Source organism: Sminthopsis crassicaudata, chromosome 2 (genome assembly GCF_048593235.1).
Source record: "Sminthopsis crassicaudata isolate SCR6 chromosome 2, ASM4859323v1, whole genome shotgun sequence".
NCBI lineage: Eukaryota > Metazoa > Chordata > Mammalia > Dasyuromorphia > Dasyuridae > Sminthopsis > Sminthopsis crassicaudata.
In genome coordinates, this window is record NC_133618.1 from 549,032,567 (window position 1) to 549,052,189 (window position 19,623).

General features: G+C 35.0%; 1 protein-coding gene across 10 annotated transcripts in view; it reads left to right on the forward strand.

The window, feature by feature from the left end:
* The window catches only part of APBA2 (amyloid beta precursor protein binding family A member 2), a 384,993-nt gene that overhangs the window by 278,604 nt on the left and 86,766 nt on the right, over positions 1-19,623 (forward strand). For all 10 annotated transcript variants that reach the window (XM_074294973.1, XM_074294972.1, XM_074294981.1 and 7 more), the window contains 2 exons: positions 1,845-1,925; positions 3,229-3,265. In XM_074294973.1, coding sequence (XP_074151074.1) covers positions 1,845-1,925; positions 3,229-3,265 — 118 coding nt within the window. The remainder of the gene's footprint in view (positions 1-1,844; positions 1,926-3,228; positions 3,266-19,623) is intronic.

Genomic DNA, 19,623 nt, shown 5'->3' on the forward strand with positions numbered 1-19,623 from the left:
ATTTTCTATGTCTCTTCTATTTCTGTGTCCCAGCTTGAGTCTAAGTCTGAGTTTCCTCTGTGTCTGAGTCTCTAGGACTCTTAGCCCTTAAATACCTCAGAATGATTACATCATTACATCATACTAAGTATGTGCCAATTAGAGTGATTACATCATTATATAACACTAAATATATGTGAACAAGAGAACCATTATCTCATCAATCACAATGAGTAAATGCTAGTTATAAGCACCCTGCTGTAAGTATCCTTCCTTCAAGTAGAACACAGGTGGTCATGCCCTCAGGGAGAGAGGTGAGAAATTCCAAAGGGAAAATGGGGAGCCAAACTAGATATTTTTAGCAGGTTTCATCTGGGCTGAAGGGTCTTATGCCTCACTCAGAATTCCCTCACTATCTTCGGCCCTCTACAAAGGTGTATTTGTTTATTTTGTCAGAGGAGGAAGAGAAACTGAGGGAATAAGATTCAGGGAAAGCCTCAGACTCAATCTGAGTATTGAAGAAATGCAAAATTCATATATTCCCCTTTTACTTTCTACTATCCCTAAGAGAGTTTTGGGAAATAGGAGCAGCTACTAGGAGGCTAGAATGGATTTTGGTCAATATTTTATAAAAACTAGGAGACACCTCAGTTATAAGAGGTAAAAAAAAAATGGAGATATAATCAGAGAATAACATTACATCACCATTTCTTAAATGAACAGGAGTCTATACTAGTTTCAGTTTGGCTTCTTGTGGGCAAAAATAACTTCTTGGTATTGTAACAACTGCAATTTCTTAGGGTCCTTAAAGTACACAGCCAATCATCAGTATTTTGTGGCTATTTAGAGTAGAGGAATAAAATTTATCACAGGAGAGGTATATAGAGGAAAGGGGAATGATTCAAAGGAGAAGAGGCAGGACAATATTTCAAATGGAATCTGTAGGACTTATTATCAGAATGAGAAAACATATCTCAGGACAAAGAAGAAGGTGACCAAATCCTCTTGCAACTACTGAAGAAGTCTATTTGATTTAAGAAAACAGGGGTTGAGGTAACCATTGAGAGAAAGCCACAAGCAGGTCTCTCATCTAAGGATAACAAATTGTTTTACATATTGATGAGATCCTCTGTTTTAACATATGTTTTTAGAGGTTGTTATATTTTTATTGTTTTAATCCCTATCTTCCATAGTCCTGCCCTGGTTTATTGGTAAAACTTTCCCCAGAGACTATATTTGTAAAATATTGTTTCAAGTGAGATAATACATGTAAAGTGCTTTGTAAACCTTAAAGCTCAGGGATTATCGTGATGATTCTAGTTCACATTGATCTCTTTTTAGAACCTTTTTTATACTTTCAGACTGTTAAGGCAGTTCAGAATTTTATTTTCCCTAATTGCTTCAAGTGTGTTAGTTTTATCTCTTCAATTGGATTTTAAATTCCATCGTGGTCCCTTTAAGATCTAGATTTCTTTGTGTGATCTTTAACAGGTAGGGACATTTTTGTATATTTCTTTAACCCTGCCACAACAAGCAAATGGAAGGAATGTGCTTGATAAGTCCTTGATTTATCAAACAGTTCTGAGATTAAGGATTTAGATTTACAACATGGCTTGCAAGGTATACTTTACATATTATATATAATATCTATTGGTACTTTCATTAACTGTTACATTATTCATTATGGTGTGAATTATAATCTTGATTAAATGAATATATTCTGTTAACATAATTTTTGACATATGTAGCTTAATGACTTTCCTGATGGAAAGAATCATGAAATATAAGTTGCTAATTTAGTCTGATTGGGATCTAATGTCTTATTACAAGTATGAATTTGAGTTTTCTCTATTCATTGTTTATAGGTTTGCAACACTTTAGAACAACCAAGGAAACAGCAGCGTTCTGATCTCAATGGACCAGTCGACAATAACAATATGCAAGAGGTAATTTCATTAAAGGATAGTATTCTGGGCCATGTTTTTAGGCTAATGGTGGGTAAAATTTCATTATTGGTCAAGCTTATTGTTCAACCATTTTACTGTTTGAATCCATGGATATCTGATGGATGGAGTAGGGCTGTGCATGAAAGATTGTGGTTCTGGGAGGATATGAGCAAGTAAAATTTTCTTCCAGGAAAATAATTCATGTTGGAAGAGTAAGAAAAAGTTTTTACCTTATAATTAGGAGTAGAGACAGTTTAGTGTAATGGATAGGACATCTTGAACTGTGGAAATCAGAGAGAAATCACCTCTGAGATATTGACTTGGACCAGGACTTGATGTCTCAGTTTCTTAGGTAAAGTTCTAAGGCAACAAGTTGTTAGAGCTTGTCACAACACTTGGAATTCCTAAATTGATGAAATCATAGTATGTACATATACACATATTGGAATCAGGAAGTATGTTTATATATACTACCATTATTTCAACCTAATTCTGTAGCATAGAGAAGGGAAATGACCCACTCTGTTATTATTGTTCAGTCATTTTCAGTCATGGCTCCATTTGGGGTTTTCTTGGCAAAGATACTAGAGTAGTTACTTCCTTCTCTGGATCATTTTAGTGATGGGGAAACTGAAGCACATAGGGTTAAATGATTTGCCCTGGGCCATACAGATAATAAAGTACACAATTACTATATAGGTATTAAGTAATAGAACTATTATCTTACCCCAAATTCAGTAGTTTCCCAATATGACACACAGCTTCTTACTATAGCATTACTCTTCTACATGAAAAAAAAAAAAGTTCACCTTTCCTATCTTAAAATTGTTTATAGATCAATCTGGCTCATAAAAAACCTCCTAACTGTGTGGCTTTAAACAAATCATTCCATTTTTTGGCTTCAGTGACCTCCTCTGTTAAATTAGAGAGCTGGACATTATGGTCTATAGGTTTCCTTTCGCTCTAAAATTCCATAAGTTGTCAATGTGGTAGGAAAGACATATTATCAAATACCCTTTGTTTTGGCTCTCTGATTTTAAGTCTATTATGATTTTATTTTAATATAGGCACTCAAGATATTGATACCCTATGAAAGTCAATGAACCACATCCTCCAATCAATATGATGTCAATCAAGTTGGAGTAGTTTTTGTGTTACTATGCTCTTGGGAGTGCTAATCACTGATTTTAATTTTTTTAACATTTTATTTGTCCAATAAATATAAAATAAAGTTTATAAGTTTAACATAAAATAAATTTTCTTTTTTACCTATTGTTGTTCTGTTTTTATTTTTTCCAAACAGACAAAGAAAGTGGCTTCATTTCCAAGCTTTGTTGCTGGTAAGTGATTTGGGGCTATATCATTTTTGTAACAAAACAGTCATTTTATTTTATTTTTTGAAAAGATTATTAAGAAAATATAACTCAAACATTAATGAAATGCCACAATAAAGTACAATACAGTAGCATTTAATATGTATAGCAATTTTGGGAGTTGTTCCATTCATTATTATGTTTTTATTTTTTTTTTAATTTAAAAAAACCTAGCAGTCTGACTCATTTAATTGTTACCTACCTAATCATGCCATATGCCAGCACCAATGATTGATTTAATGAAATGAAATGCTTTTTGTTTGAAAGCAGCTAATTGTATGGCAACAGTTTTAATCCCAGTGGCTATAATTGCATCCAAACTCACTATCCTGTTGTTTTTCACACTGACATTCCCATGTTATTTTCCCATCTTAACATTCAAATGTAGATGAACAGCAGTGCTCTTTGTTTTTGTCTGTGGCTCAATTTCATAAGCAAAGTAGAGACCATTTTTGTTAGGATTGGTAGATACAACCTTCTTTGGGGATAGAAAGCATGACCTATCTACTTACTAAGCTCTAAGCCTTGTTAAACATACTCTTATATACTTTTGATTCAACTTTAAGGACTTATACATATGAGTTGAGGCTGTCAAGGGAAAGTTCACCTTACTCTCAGGAAGGTGTCATGACTTGTGCTGAAATATAATAAAAACTTCTGATTTTCCTTATTTTACTGCTAGTGTAACTCCATTAACTGGGAAAGGTAGTTCAGTGTATGTGGGCTCATCATTTATGTGTAATTATTTATATGACCAAGGTAAGTTGGTTCTCAGATAAAATTACCTGATTGTCTTAGAAATACCTAGGATCTTAGTCCATGCTCTAGTTTTATTACCCAGTTTAAACAAAGATTGTATTGAACTGAATTTCTTAATTACTTCTTTTTACTAGTAAACCTGAATTAAATCAAAGTTTTCTCTTTATCCTTTTGAACTTTGGTAGACTTTCTATACCTAGGCTGGTCCTCTGAGATTCATAGCTATGAGCTAAGAGCTAAGAGCTTAGAAGTTGTCTGCATCCACACAGAATGGCAGCCAAGAAGCATTACATTTGACAGAGTTGCCAATTACTTGTTAATGAGACCTAAATGAAAGTAAATCAGATCTACTCTTTTTAAACAGGTGATAACAGAGGAAGTATGACTCTGATTCCCAAACAATCCCATTGGCCTCAAGGGGTTTAAATAGGAGGAGACTAAAATGAACAAGCAGAGGGAAAGAAAAGTATATACTTTTTAAAAAGAGGTTCAAATTTGAATGAGCTTTTTTTAAGTTGTTACTTGAAAAAATTCTATTGGTAAGAAAGATTGTTTTTAAATAATAATAAAATCACGCTCAGGGTTTAGGGAACTATAGTCCTTAGAATATGTATGAACAAAAATTATCATCTGAAATAATTAAGAATTCGTTATGTGTTCATAATTCATGACATCTTTTTCTTCCATAACTCTGCTTTCAATAATACTGGTAGTGTGGCAGGGTAAAGTTAAAAATATTTTTTTGATGTGGAGTAAGAATACTTCAGTTCCAAGCTAGGCTCTAGTTAGTGCTCATTACCTCATGTAGCCATATGCAATTCATTTAATCTTTTCAGGACTCCTTTTTTTTTTTTTAATTTGGACTAAAAATTCTGAAACAAATTCCTTGTTCAATTCACAAACTAGTTTTCCCATGATAACATTCCTCTATTGGTCATATCCTAAACCTAGATAATCAGTATGCATCCCCAGGACCTAGCTTTTTTTTTACTTTCAAAACTTACCTTTCTAGTTATATTCTTGAAAGGGTCTTCTTCTCAATTACTCATCACTAAAAAGGTAATCTGACCATACAATTTATATAGGGTACATTTACAAAAAAATTTACATATATTATTTCATTTGATTCTCACAATAGTGTTATGAGGTATGGGTTATTATTATGCTCATTTTATAGATTAAAAAAAACTGAGGATAGCAGGGTTTTTTATTATTTAATATTTCCCCCAGTTACATGTAAAACAAATTTTAACATTTTTTTTAAAACTTTGAGTTCCAGATTCTCTCCTTTCTTTCCTCTCCATTCCCCCTCCTCAATGAAAAAGTCCATGTGAAGTTGGGCAAAACATTTCCATGAAAATCATGTTGTAAAAGAAAATATAGATTTCCCCCCCCAAAAAAAGATCTCTTAAGAAAAATAAAGTTTTTTTTTAAGTATGCTTCAATTTGTATTCAGACAATCAGTCCTTTCTCCAAGTATGATTAGCATTTTTCTCCTAAGTCCTTCAGATTTGTCTTAGATTGTTGTTTTACTGAAAATAGCAGTCATTCACAGCTGATCATCTTACACTATTGCTGTTACTTTGTACACAGTACAATTTACTTTGCATCAGCTCATGGAGATCTTTCCAGGTTTTTCTAAGAGCATCTTGCTGATGATTTCTTATAGCACAATAGTATTCCATTAGAATCACATATCAAAGTTTATTCAGCCATTCTCAAATTGATGCATAGTCCCTCAATTTCTAATTCCTTGCCCTGAGGAAAGAGTTAAGGTAAATTTTTTAAAATATAATATAGATCCTTTCCCTTTTACTTTTTAAAAAAAAAATCTCTTTTGGAATTCTGCCCAGCAGTGATATTGTTAGGTCAAAGGCTATGCATGGTTTTATACGGACTGGAAGATATTGAATGACTTGCCCAGGGAAGAGTGGTAAGAGTCGCTCCTTTCTTCATGCTTCTATCCCAGTCCTTTGTACATTTCAGAATAAGCATAGAATCCTAGAATAAATAATCTTTCCTCTTTTTTTTTGGTCTAAGCCAAAAACTAAAGGAACCAGACATCAAATAATTCAGAGAAATGTGTGCCTTCCTTGCCTAGAATCTTTATACCTTTTGGTCCTCCTGAATCCTGGATTTTTAGTAGGGTCATATTTACTATCATAAATCCATCACTTAGTAGCTTATGACAAAATGGAGACTTATAGAAATGGGGTAATTTGCTTCAAGTTTTTATCATTCAAAGTTATTATCATTCAAAATGTAGATGATACCAATTAAGATGAATTATGGTTAATACTTAATTTGTTTCAAATTACCTTGAAAAGTGAAAATTGAATTCCTGTGTTGCTATGTTATAGAGGGGATGCATGTTTTTACGTAGAGAGTTGGATTATTAAGATATCTTAAATTTCTCCAAAGGAGTGATCTAGGCATTCCAAGTCATGGGGTACTTTTATCACCTTTGATTCTCATAATAACATTTTGAATTGAGTGGGGCACAGATTACTAGCATTTTACAGATGAAGACACTGAAGCTCAGGGAGGTTGAATGTATTTTTTCTAAAGGTCACACAGCGAATAAGACTCAGATCTGGGGCTTCATTGAATCTGTTTTCAAATCTAATACTTACCAATACTCTATATTTAACTCCCTAGACTGTTTATATGCTTATAAACTGGGGATGCATCTTGATGAGCTTTTGGGCTCCCTTGTACTGACTATCTTCTTATATTCTAAGCTAATCTAAATTAAGACTTTAATAACTTGGGAAAGAAAATCTCTCTCTCTCTCTCTCTCTCTCTCTCTCTCTCTCTCTCTCTCTCTCTCTCTCACTTGAAAGGACGCAATGTTAGAAATAATTCAGAATTTTAGCAAAGTTGCAGGATACAAAATAAATCCACATAAATCCTCAGCATTTTTATACATTAATAACACACTCCAACAGCAAGAGATACAAAGAGAAATTCCATTCAAAATAACGGTCGATAGTATAAAATATTTGGGAATATATCTACCAAAGGAGAGTCAGGAATTATATGAGCAAAATTACAAAACACTTGCCACAAAAATAAAGTCAGATTTAAATAATTGGAAAGACATTCAGTGCTCTTGGATAGGCCGAGCGAATATAATTAAGATGACAATACTCCCTAAACTAATCTATTTATTCAGTGCTATACCAATCAGACTTCCAAGAAACTATTTTAATAACCTAGAAAAAATAACAACAGAATTCATATGGAACAACAAAAGGTCGAGAATTTCAAGGGAAGTAATGAAAAAAAATTAAGTGAAGGTGGTCTAGCTGTACCTGATCTAGAACTATATTATAAAGCAACAGTCACCAAAACCATTTGGTATTGGCTAAGAAATAGACTAGTTGATCAGTGGCATAGGTTAGGTTCACAGGGCAAGATAGTGAATAAAAATAGCAATCTAATGTTTGACAAACCCAAAGATCCCAAATTTTGGGATAAGAATTCATTATTTGACAAAAACTGCTGGGAAAACTGGAAATTAGTATGGCAGAAACTAGGCATGGACCCACATTTAACACCACATACTAAGATTAGATCAAAATGGGTCCAAGATTTAGGCATAAAGAACGAAATCATAAATAAATTGGAGGAACATGGGATGGTTTACCTCTCAGACTTGTGGAGGAGGAAGGAGTTTGTGTCCAAGGGAGAACTAGAGACCATTATTGATCACAAAATAGAATATTTTGATTACACCAAATTAAAAAGTTTCTGCACAAACAAAACTAATGCAAACAAGATTAGAAGGGAAGTAACAAATTGGGAAAACATTTTTATAGTTAAAGGTTCTGATAAAGGCCTCATCTCCAAAATATACAGAGAATTGACTTTAATTTATAAGAAATCAAGCCATTCTCCAATTGATAAATGGTCAAAGGATATGAACAGACAATTTTCAGATGATGAAATTAAAACTATTTCCACTCATATGAAAGAGTGTTCCAAATCACTATTGATCAGAGAAATGCAAATTAAGAGAACTCTGAGATACCACTACACACCTATCAGATTGGCTAAGATGACAGGAACAAATAACGATGAATGTTGGAGGGGTTGTGGGAAAACTGGGACACTGATGCATTGTTGGTGGAGTTGTGAAAGAATCCAACCATTCTGGAGAGCAATCTGGAATTATGCCCAAAAAGTTATCAAAATGTGCATACCCTTTGACCCAGCCATTCTACTACTGGGCTTATATCCCAAAGAAATACTAAAGAAGGGAAAGGGACCTGTATGGGCCAAAATGTTTGTGGCAGCCCTTTTCATAGTGGCTAGAAGCTGGAAGATGAATGGATGTCCATCAATTGGAGAATGGTTGGATAAACTATGGTATATGAATGTTATGGAATATTATTGTTCTGTAAGAAATGACCAACAGGAGAAATGCAGAGAGGCTTGGAGAGACTTACATCAACTGATGCTGAGTGAAATGAGCAGAACCAGAAGATCATTATACACTTCAACACTGATACTGTACGAGGATGTATGCTGATGGAAGTGGATTTCTTCAACATAGAGAAGAGCTAATCCAATTCCAATTGATTAATTATGGACAGAATCAGCTACATCCAGAAAAGGAACACTGGGAAATGAGTGTAAACTGTTATTTTTACCTTCTGAATCCAATTCTTCCTGTGCAACAAGAAATTCAGTTCTACACACATATATTGTATCTAGAATATACTATAATATATTTAACATGTATAAGACTGCCTGCCATCTGGGGGAGGGGGTTGGGGGAAGAAGGGAAAAAATCTGAATAGAAGTAAGTGCAACGGATAATGTTGTAAAAAATTACCCATGCATATGTACTGTCAAAAAAAAAGTTATAATTATAAAATAAAATAAAAATTAAATAAAAAAAAGAAAGGACGCAATGAAGAAGGCAAGAGGAAGATGTCTCCTTGCAAAATATTTCCATGATGAGCAATTGCTTTATACTGGTGTTGTTTGAGCTCTGAATTCACATCAGCAAGCTAACAGTTACCGTGGAGTTCCTTTTTCAATAGTTAGTAGTTCGAGAGAGAGTTTAAATCAGGGACATTGTCCACTTCGTGCTTAGTTAAGTAAAGGGTTCGGGTATAGATACAGCTTTGGTCCTCTGGGTGGAAAAGTAGACAACCCCCAACATAGGCACATACACAGGGCTAAGTGTGAAGCTCATGTACTAAATTTTTAGACAACAGTTTCCCTCCCTCTTTAGAGATTTCCCTCACTCTCTGCCTAACCTCCCCTCCATCTTTTAAAATTCACCCTGGGATCATTAGAAACTACACTTTTCACCATTGCTGGGCTGTCTCCAGGGACCACAGAGAAATTTAGTCTCCCTCAGCATGAGGAAGCATTTTGCTGCTTTCAGAGCAAAGGAGAAAGACATCTGAGACAAAAGGAGAGCCATGAAAAGACTCCATTTGAAGTTCAGCCAAGAAATCATACAATGGTATATAGAGTATATTTCTCAGCCTAACTTCCTTTTGTAAGGAGAAGCATTGAAGTGAGGGGGAGAGGAGCAGACCTTTTAAATAGTAGAGTCATTTTGAAATGAGTCCACTGACCTGTGTGTAAGACGAAGCCCCATGTTTAGTGTATGATATTTCTTTTTTTAAATTAATTTTATAATTAGAACATTTTTTGACAGTACATATGCATAGGTAAGTTTTTTTTTTTTTTTACAACATTATCCCTTATACTCCCTTCTGTTCTGAATTTTTCCCCTCCTTCCCTCCACCCCCTCCCCTAGATGGCAGGCATTCCCATACATATTAAATATCTTAGAGCATATGCTTGGTACAATATATATGTGCAGAACTGATTTTTGTTGTTGTTGCAAAAGAAGAATTGTATTCGGAAGGTAAAAATAATCTGGGAAGAAAAAAAAATGCTCACAGTTTACACTCATTTCCTTTTCTGGGTGTAGCTGATTCTGTCCATCATTGATCAATTGGAATTGGATTAGCTCTTCTCTATGTTGAAGATATCCACTTCCATTAGAATACATCCTCATACTGTATCATTGTTGGAGTTATAATGATCTCCTAGTTCTGCTTGTTTCACTCAGCATCAGTTCATGTAAGTCTCTCCAAGCCTCTCTGTATTCCTCCTGTTGGTCATTTCTTACAGAACAATAATATTCCATAACATTCATATACCATAATTTACCCAACCATTCTCCAATTGATGGGCATCCATTCATTTTTCAGTTTCTAGCCACTACAAAAAGGGCTGCCACAAACATTTTGGCACATACAGGTCCCTTTCCCTTCTTTAGTATTTCCTTGGGATAGTGTATGATATTTCAGTAGGATCTAGCCTCTATTTAGACATAGCCCTTAATTTCCCCTGAGATAGCCATGAAGAATGGGTGCTGTCTATTATGAAGGTTCTTCTTGGTTGCAATTGCTTTTGGCAAAATAGTTTTCCAAACACTTGAGATTCATCTAGTATTAAATGACATCTTGTCTAACCTTCCTCTCAACCATCTTTTTTTCATGTACAGTGACTTAGAGATTGCTCCTAAAATGATTTTTACAGGATTTTGTGTCCACCATTCTGTCACACTATTTGATTTTCAGATGGCTCCTAGGGTTATTCACCCATTTAAGTTGTCTGATTTTTCATGACCCATGTTTAGGTTTTCTTGGCAAAGATAGAAACTGAGGTAAACAGAGTTAAGTGACTTGACAAGAGTCACATAGCTAATAAGTGTCTAAAGTTGGATTTAACATTTGGGAAGATGAGTCTTCTGATTCCATCCACTGTGCCACCTAGCTGACGTTAAGGGGTCTTCTATAAACTGGTCTCTAAATTCTGGGCCTTTTAATTTAAAGCAAAAGTATATCTGATTTATGATACTAATGTGTTAATCAATCATTAAGCATTTATTAAATGCCTACTATATGATACCTTCTGGGTATACAGTGATAAAATATAACAGTTCTCATCCTTAATTAGCTTATGTATATATGTAAATATATATAAACAAAATCTCTATAAAGGAAATGCAAGATGATGGGGGAAGGAAGTGGGGCAGTAGCAGCTTAGGGATAGTGCAGCACAGATTATGAAAGGTTTTATGTTGAAGGTGATAGTTAAATGAATCTTGAAGAACTTTGGAGGAAACCAAGACAGAGGTGACTTGAAAGTGTTTTCCTGGCATGAGGGGATAACTAGGGCAAAATGTCCAAGAGGCTGAGAGATGATGGAATCATACATTTAGAAATGGAAGGGACTTTGGAGGCCATCTCTTCCAACCCCCTCATTTTTCACAGGCCCAAAGATAGATAGCAAATGACTTGCCCAATGTCATACAGACAGTAAGAGAAATCGTATGAATTTAGCTTCTCTGATTCTCAGGCTTTTTTCTCCTATGAGGAACAGCAAGAATACTGATTTGGATCATCATGAACATATAGATAGTTATTTTAGTGTTCATGATAAAATTTAGTTGCCTCAACAAGAATTTCAGGCTTACCAATTGAATTTTGTTCATAATTCACTGAATTTTCTAAAAGTAGAAATTAACCTGTATTATTTGGATAAGTACAGGGAATTGACTTATGATTTCATTAATATAGGGAGGGAAATCTCAAGTGAGGAAACGTTTTCTACCAATGCATCTCTGCATCCTATAGACTTTTTTTTTTAATAGTTTTTATTTACCAGATATTTGCATTGGTAATTTTACAACATTAACAATTGCCAAACCATTTGTTCCAATTTTCCCCTCATTTCTCCCCCCAGATGGCAGGTCGACCAATACATGTTAAATATGTTAAGAGTATAAATTAAATACAATATATGTATACATGACCAAACAGTTGTTTTGCTGAACAAAAAGAATCAGACTTTGAAATAGTGTACATTTAGCTTGTGAAGGAAATCCAAAATGCAGGCGGACAAAATTAGAGGGATTAGAAATTCTATGTAGTGGTTCATAGTCATCTCCCAGAGTTCTTTCGCTGGATGTAGCTGATTCAATTCATTACTGCTCTATTGGAACTGATTTGGTTCATCTCAATGTTGGAGAGGGCCACATGCATCAGAATTGATCATCATACAGTATTGTTGTTGAAGTATATAATGATCTCCTGGTCCCGCTCATTTCACTCAGCATCAGTTCATGTAAGTCCCTCCAGGCCTTTCTGAAATCACCCTGCTGGTCATTTCTTACAGAACAATAATATTCCATAATATTCATATACCACAATTTATTCAGCCAATCTCCAATTGATGGGCATCCACGTTGTTTCCAGTTTCTGGCCACCACAAAGAGGGCTGCCACAAACTATCTTGCACATACAGGTCCCTTTCCCTTCTTTAAGATATCTTTGGGATACAAACCCAGTAGCAACGCTGCTGGATCAAAGAGTATGCACAGCTTGATAACTTTTTGAGCATAGTTCCAAATTGCTCTCCAGAATAGCTGGATGTATTCGCAGTCTCACCAACAATGTATAAGTGTCCCTGTTTTCCCACATCCCCTCCAACATTCTGCATTACCTTTCCCTGTCATTCTAGCTAATATGACAGGTATGTAGTGGTATCTCAGAGTTGTCTTAATTTGCATTTCTTTGATTATTAAAGATTTGGAGCATCTTTTCCTATGACTAGAAATAGTTTCAATTTCTTTATCCGAGAATTGTCTGTTCATATCCTTTGACTATTTATCAATTGGAGATTGGCTTGATTTCTTATATATTAGAGTCAATTCTCTATATATTTTGGAAATGAGGCCTTTATCTGAACCTTTGACTGTAAAAATGTTTTCCCAGTTTATTGTTTCCCTTCTAATCTTATCTGCATTGATTTTGTTTGTACAAAAACTTTTCAATTTATTATAATCAAAGCTTTCTATTTTGTGATCAATAGTGATCTCTAGTTCTTTTTTGGTCATGAATTCATTCTTCTTCCACAGGTCTGAGAGGTAAACTATCCTATGTTCCTTTAATTTATTTATAATCTCATTCTTTATTCCTAGGTCATGAACCCATTTTGACCTGACCTTTGTGTACGGTGTTAAGTGTGGATCAATGCCTAGTTTCTGCCATATTAATTTCCAATTTTCCGAGCAATTTTTGTCAAACGTTGAGTTCTTATGCCAAAGGCTGGGGTCCTTGGATTATCAAACATTAGGTTGTTAGAGTTATTAATTATTTTGTCCTTTGGACCTAACCTATTCCACTGATCAACTAGTCTATTTCTTAGCCAATACCAAATGGTTTTGGTAACCAATGCTTTATAATATAATTTTAGATCTAGTATAGGTAGGCCACCTTCATTTGATTTTTTTTCATTAATTCCCTTAATATTCTAGACCTTTTGTTTTTCCATATGAACTTTGTTATTATTTTTTCTAGGTCATTAAAATAGTTTTTTGGGAGTCTGATTGGTATAGTGCTAAATTAATAGATTAGTTTAGGTAGTATTGTCATCTTTATTATATTTGCTCGCCCTATCCAAGAGCATTTAAAATTTTTCCAATTTGTTAGATAGGACTTAATTTGTGTGGAATGTGTTTTGTTGTTTTGTTCATATAGTTTCTGATTTTCCCTTGGCAGATAGATTCCTAAATATTTTATACTATCAGTAGTTACTTTAAATGGAATTTCTCTCTGTTACTCTAACTATTGGACTTTGTTAGTGACATATAAAAATGCTGATGATTTATGTGGATTTATTTTGTATCCTGCAACTTTCCTAAAAGGTGTGGATTATTTCTAATAGCTTTTTAGTTAAATCTTTGGGGTTCTCTATGTATACCATCATATCATCTGCAGAAAATGATAATTTGGTTTCCTCATTACCTACTCTAATTCCTTTAATCTCTTTCTCCACTCTTATTGCCAAAGCTAGCGTTTCTAATACAATATTGAATAGTAATGGTGATAGTGGACAACCTTGTTTCACCCCTGATCTTAATGGGAATGGCTGCAATCTTTCTCCATTACATATGATGCTTATTGCTGGTTTTAAATAGATGCTACTGATTATCTTAAGGAAAAGTCCATTTATTCCTATACTCTCAAGCGTTTTTAGTAGGAATGGATGTTGGATTTTGTCAAATGTTTTTTCTGCATCTATTGAGATGATCATATGATTTTTGTTAATTTGATTATTAATATGGCCAATTATACTAATGGTTTTCCTAAGATTGAACCAGCCCTGCATTCCTGGTATAAATCCTACTTGATCATGATGTATTATCCTGGGGATGATTTTCTGGAGTCTTTTTTGCTAATATCTTATTTAAGATTTTAGCATCAATATTCATTAGGGAGATTGGTCTATAGTTTTCTTTCTCCTGTGTCATAAAAGGAATTTGGTAGGATTCCTTCATTCCCTATTTTTTCAAATAGTTTATTGGAGCTAATTGTTCTTTGAATGTTTGGTAGAATTCATCTGTGAATCCATCTGGTCCTGGAGATTTTTTCTTAGGGAGTTGATTAATAGCTTGCTCTTTTTCTTTTTCTGAAATGGGACTATTTAAGCAATTTACTTCCTCCTCTATTAATCTGGAAAGCCTATACTTTTGGAGGTAGTCCTCCATTTCACTTAGGTTATCAAATTTATTGGCATAAAGTTGGGCAAAGTAACTCCTTATTATTTCTCTAATTTCCTCCTCATTGGTGGACAGTTCCCCCTTTTCATTTTTAAGACTAACAATTTGATTTTTTTCTCTCCTTTTTCTAATCAGATTTACCAAAGATTTATCTATTTTATTGGTTTTTTTCATAGAACCAACTCTTAGTTTTATTTATTAGTTCAATAGTATTTTTACTTTCAATATTATTTTCTCCTTTTAATTTTAGAATTTCAAGTTTAGTATTTGATTGGGGGTTTTTAATTTGGTCTTTTTCTAGCTTTTTAAGTTGCAAGCCCAATTCATTGATCTTTTCTTTCTCTATTTTCTTCAAGTAAGCCTCCAAAGATATAAAATTTCCCCTTATTACAGCTTTAGCTGCATCCCACAAATTTTGGTGTGATGTCTCATCATTGTCATTATCTTGAGTGAAATTATTAATTGTGTCTATAATTTGCTGTTTCATCCAATCATTCTTTAAGATGAGATTATTTAGTTTCCAATTATTTTTTGATCTATTTGCCCCTAACTTTTTGGTGAATGTAGTTTTTATCGCATTGTGATCTGAAAAGAAAGTCTTTACTATTTCTGCCTTCCTGCATTTAATTTTGAGATCTTTATGCCCTAATATATGGTCAATTTTTGTATAGGTTCCATGAGCTGCTGAGAAGAAAGTATACTCCTTTCTGTCACCATTCAGTTTTCTCCAAAGATCTATCATACCTAATTTTCCTAATATTTTATTTACCTCTTTGATTTCTTTCTTATTTGTTTTGTGGTTTGATTTATCTAATTCTGAGAGTGCAAGATTGAGATATCTCCCACTATTATAGTTTTGCTGTCTATTTCTTCTTGCAACTCTCTTAACTTCTCCTTTAGGAAGTTAGATGCTATACCACTTGGTGCACATATGTTTAGTATTGATGTGGCTTCATTGTCTATACTACCCTTTAGCAAGATATAGTTTCCTTCCTTATCTCTTTTGATTAGATCAATTTTTGCTTTTGCTTGATCTGAGATAAGGATGGCTACCCCTGCCTTTTTTACTTTACTTGAAGCATAACAGATTCTGTTCCAGCCTTTTACCTTTACTCTGTATCTCCCTACTTTAAATGTGTTTCATGTAAACAACATATTGTAGGGTTCTGACTTTTGATCCAGTCTGCTTAAGTCTCCGCTTAATAGGAGAGTTCATTCCATTCACATTTACAGTTAAAATTACTAATTCCGTATTTCCTGCCATCATAATATCCCTTGATTATGCTTTTTCCCTTACCCCCACCAATCCCCTTACCCATTATTAAACTTATGAGCCCCACTTGAGTCATGCAGCCCTCCCTCTTTAATATCCTTCCCTCCTCCCTTTAAATCCCTTTCCCTTTCTTACTCCCTTTCCTTATTGCTCTTTTCATTTTTTCCCTTTTCCTTTCCCTCTTTTTAATGAGGTGAGAAAGAATTTTCTGTAAAACTAATATGTTAATTATTTTCTATTTGAGCCAATTCTGATGGGAGTAAGGTTCATTGATGTTTCTCCCCCTCTCTAACGTCCCTCAGATATGATAGGTTTTCTTTGCCTCTTTGTGGGATGTGGTTTCCCTCTTTTTATCTCCTCTTTCCCCTTTTTCTTATACTATCCCCTTTCCATTTCTACTTCCCCACTTTTTTCTATTATATCCTTAAAATCAAATTTTACATGTGGTCTTAATGTATATCCACAACAGAAATACAGTTCTCAAGAATCCCTTTTTACCTTTTTCTGCTTCTCTTGAGCCCTATGATTGGAGATCAAATTTTTTCTTTAGATCTGTTTTTTTTTTTTTTTTTAACTTAGAAACATATAGAATTTATCTGTTTCATTAAATGCCCAGCTTCTTCCATGAAAGAAAATGCTCAACTTAGCTGGGTAGTTTATTCTTGGCTGCATTCCAAGTTCTTTTGCCTTTTGGAATATCAGATTCCATGCCCTTCAATCCTTTAATGTAGAGGCAGCCAGATCTTGAGTGACCCTTATTGTGGCACCTTGGTATTTGAATTGTTTTTTCCTGGCTGCTTGTAATATTTTTTCCTTAGTCTAATAGTTCTGAAATTTGGCCACAATTTCAGTGGAGTTTTGTTTTTGTTTTTGTTTTTTTAGGGTCTTTTTCAGAAGGAGTTCGATGAATTCTTTCAATGTCTATTTTACCTTCTGGTTCTATTATCTCTGGGCAGTTCTCTTTGATTATTTCCTGTAATATAGTATCTAGGCTCTTTTTTTCATCATAATTTTTGAGAAGTCCAATAATCCTCAGATTGTCTCTCCTAGATCTATTTTCCAGGTCTATTGTTTTGGCAAGTAGCTAGCTGACATTTTTCTGCAGATTTTCACTTTTTTGGCTTTGTTTGACTGATTCTTGGTGTCTCAGTGAATCATTCATTTCTATTTGTTCAGTTCTGATTTTTAATGAGTTATTTTCTTCATTAGCTTTTTAAACTTCTTTTTGTATGTGTCCAGTTGAGTTTTTAAATGAGTTGTTTTGCTCCATGGAATTTTCTTCCATTTCACTAAATTTATTTTTTAGTGAATTATTTTCTTTTTCCAATTCACAAATCCTACTTTCTTGGGAATTCTTTATCTTTTCCAACTCCTTAATTCTGTTTCCCTGCACTTCCTGTGAATTCTTTACCTTTTCCAATTCACATTGCAGGACATTGTTATTCTCTAGTATAGCTTCTCTTTCCTTTCCCCATTTTTCTTCTAATTCTCTCTTCAGTTTTTAATAGTTTCTTCTAGGAGAGCGTTATTTGGGGAATTGTCTGGAAGTTGTCTGCTATTAGCCTCCTCAGGTTTGGAAACCAGCTCTTTTTCTGAATAGAAACTTTCAATCATTTTCTTCATTTTTTTACTCATTTTTTTAAAGGCTTCAGGGTCTGCCTTCAGGGCAAGGAGATTGCCAGCTTCCTATGCATAGCTAAGAAGGGTTTATGGGAAGTATTTGCCCTCTCAATGGGCTGCAAGGAACGACCTAGCTGCGGGAGGGCTCTGGGAAGAACTCCATGGGGAAGTGATTATGCCTGGGTATCACTGGCAGGCTGTGTAAGTGCTTTGTTAGGAGCCCCGCGGTGAGGATTAGTGACCACCTTGGGGCTAGTGGTTAAGGAGCAAAGGTATCACTGCCCCCCCACAAATGCTCACTTTGAATATTTGCAATCATCCTGATCCTCACCTTACCAGAAGTGTCCCTGCCTGGGAGAGCACAGTTGGGCTGGGGAAATTCCACTGTCCCCGGTGAGCCCCTCACCATACAAATGAAAGGCTGCCCTGGGATGTGCCCTTGCTGTGTGGGACTGCCCCCCACGAGCCCCTCACTGCCAAATGCCATGAAGAGCTGGGTTCTGGTCTGCACTAGGTCACTTCCAGTCCTGGGTGGGCGCAGCCAGAGCCTCTTGGGCTTTGGCGTCCCTCAGTGTACTTACTACCCCAGGCTCCAACTTCTCTGCTGGTCCCCTACTCCGCCACCAAAGCAAAGCAGTCAGGCTACCGCAGAGGGCTCTTTGTAAACCTTCCAACCACAGATGCTGCCCACTCCCATTTCTCTCCCTGCTCTGTGCTGGTCTGCTCCTGCCACCTCAGGTCAAACCTTTTCTGGCAATATTTCAGATTCTCTTCCACTGGTAAGTTTTTGTATTTCCAATCTTTGTGGGTTTTACCTATCAAGCGCTGTTTTTGAGGCTGAATTAAATACTTGGTAGAAAGGGAATTAGAGAGCTTAGAAAGTTCTGTCTAGCTTCTCTGCCATCTTGGCTCCGCCCCCTCATCCTATAGTCTTGAAGAGCTGGCAGAGTGCTGAGAAGTAAAGGGATCTGATGAAGGTCATAAACCAGGACCAGAGGCAGGTTTTTCTGTCTTCAAGGCTGGTTCTCTATTTTGTCATACTACCTCTGATCTATTACAATTCAATCGATAAATATTTCTTGAGTATCTACTATATACCAGGCACTGGGCTCAGATTTGGGAATTGAAAAAGGGGACACTTCCTGATCTCCATTACAGTCTAATGGGAGATACATATACCAACAAATATATACAACCTATATGCAGAATAAATAGGAAATCATTAAAATAGGAAAAGCACTGGAATTAAGAGGATTTGGGAAGGGCATCCTCCAGAAGATGAGACTTCAGCAGGAATTTAAAGGAAGATAGGGAAACCAATAAGTAAAGATGAGAAGGAAAAGCATTCCAGGCATGGGGGAGAGACAAAGAAAATACCTGAAATTAAGAGATAGAGTATTTTCTTTGGAGAACCGCAAAGAAATCAGTGTCACTACGCTGAGGATTATGTGGTAAAGAGTAAGACATAAGATTTAACATATACTTTTACATATTTAACATATATTGGTCTACCTGACATCTAAGGGAGGGAGTGGGGGAAAGAGGGTAAAAGTTGGAACAGATGGTTTTGCAAGGGTCAGTGCTGAAAAATTACCCATGCATGTATCTTGTAAATAAAAAGCTATAATAAAAAAAATTAAAAGAGTAAGACATAAGATTGAAAATATAGAAAAAGATTTGCTAATTAGAGGTTTTGGATGCTAGATAGAGAATTTTGTATTTGATCCTGGAGGTAATAAGGAGTTACTGGAATTTATTATATAGAGAGTTGGGAAAGGGATAACATGGTCAGACCTGAGCTTTAAGAAAATCATTTTAGTAGTCAAATGGAGGGTGAATTGGAGTAGGAAAACACGTAAGGCAAGCAGATCCTCCAAAAAGCTACTCCTTGTTTTTAATAGTCTAGGTGTGAGGTAGTAAGAGCCCACACCAAAGTGATGGCAATGTTGAAGCAGATATTGGGGAAATGTTGCAAAGGTAAAATTGACAGACCTTGGCAACATACTATATATACATGGTTATGAGGCTGATAGACTGAGAGCATAGTGTTTGAAAGCATAGTGTTGCCTTGTA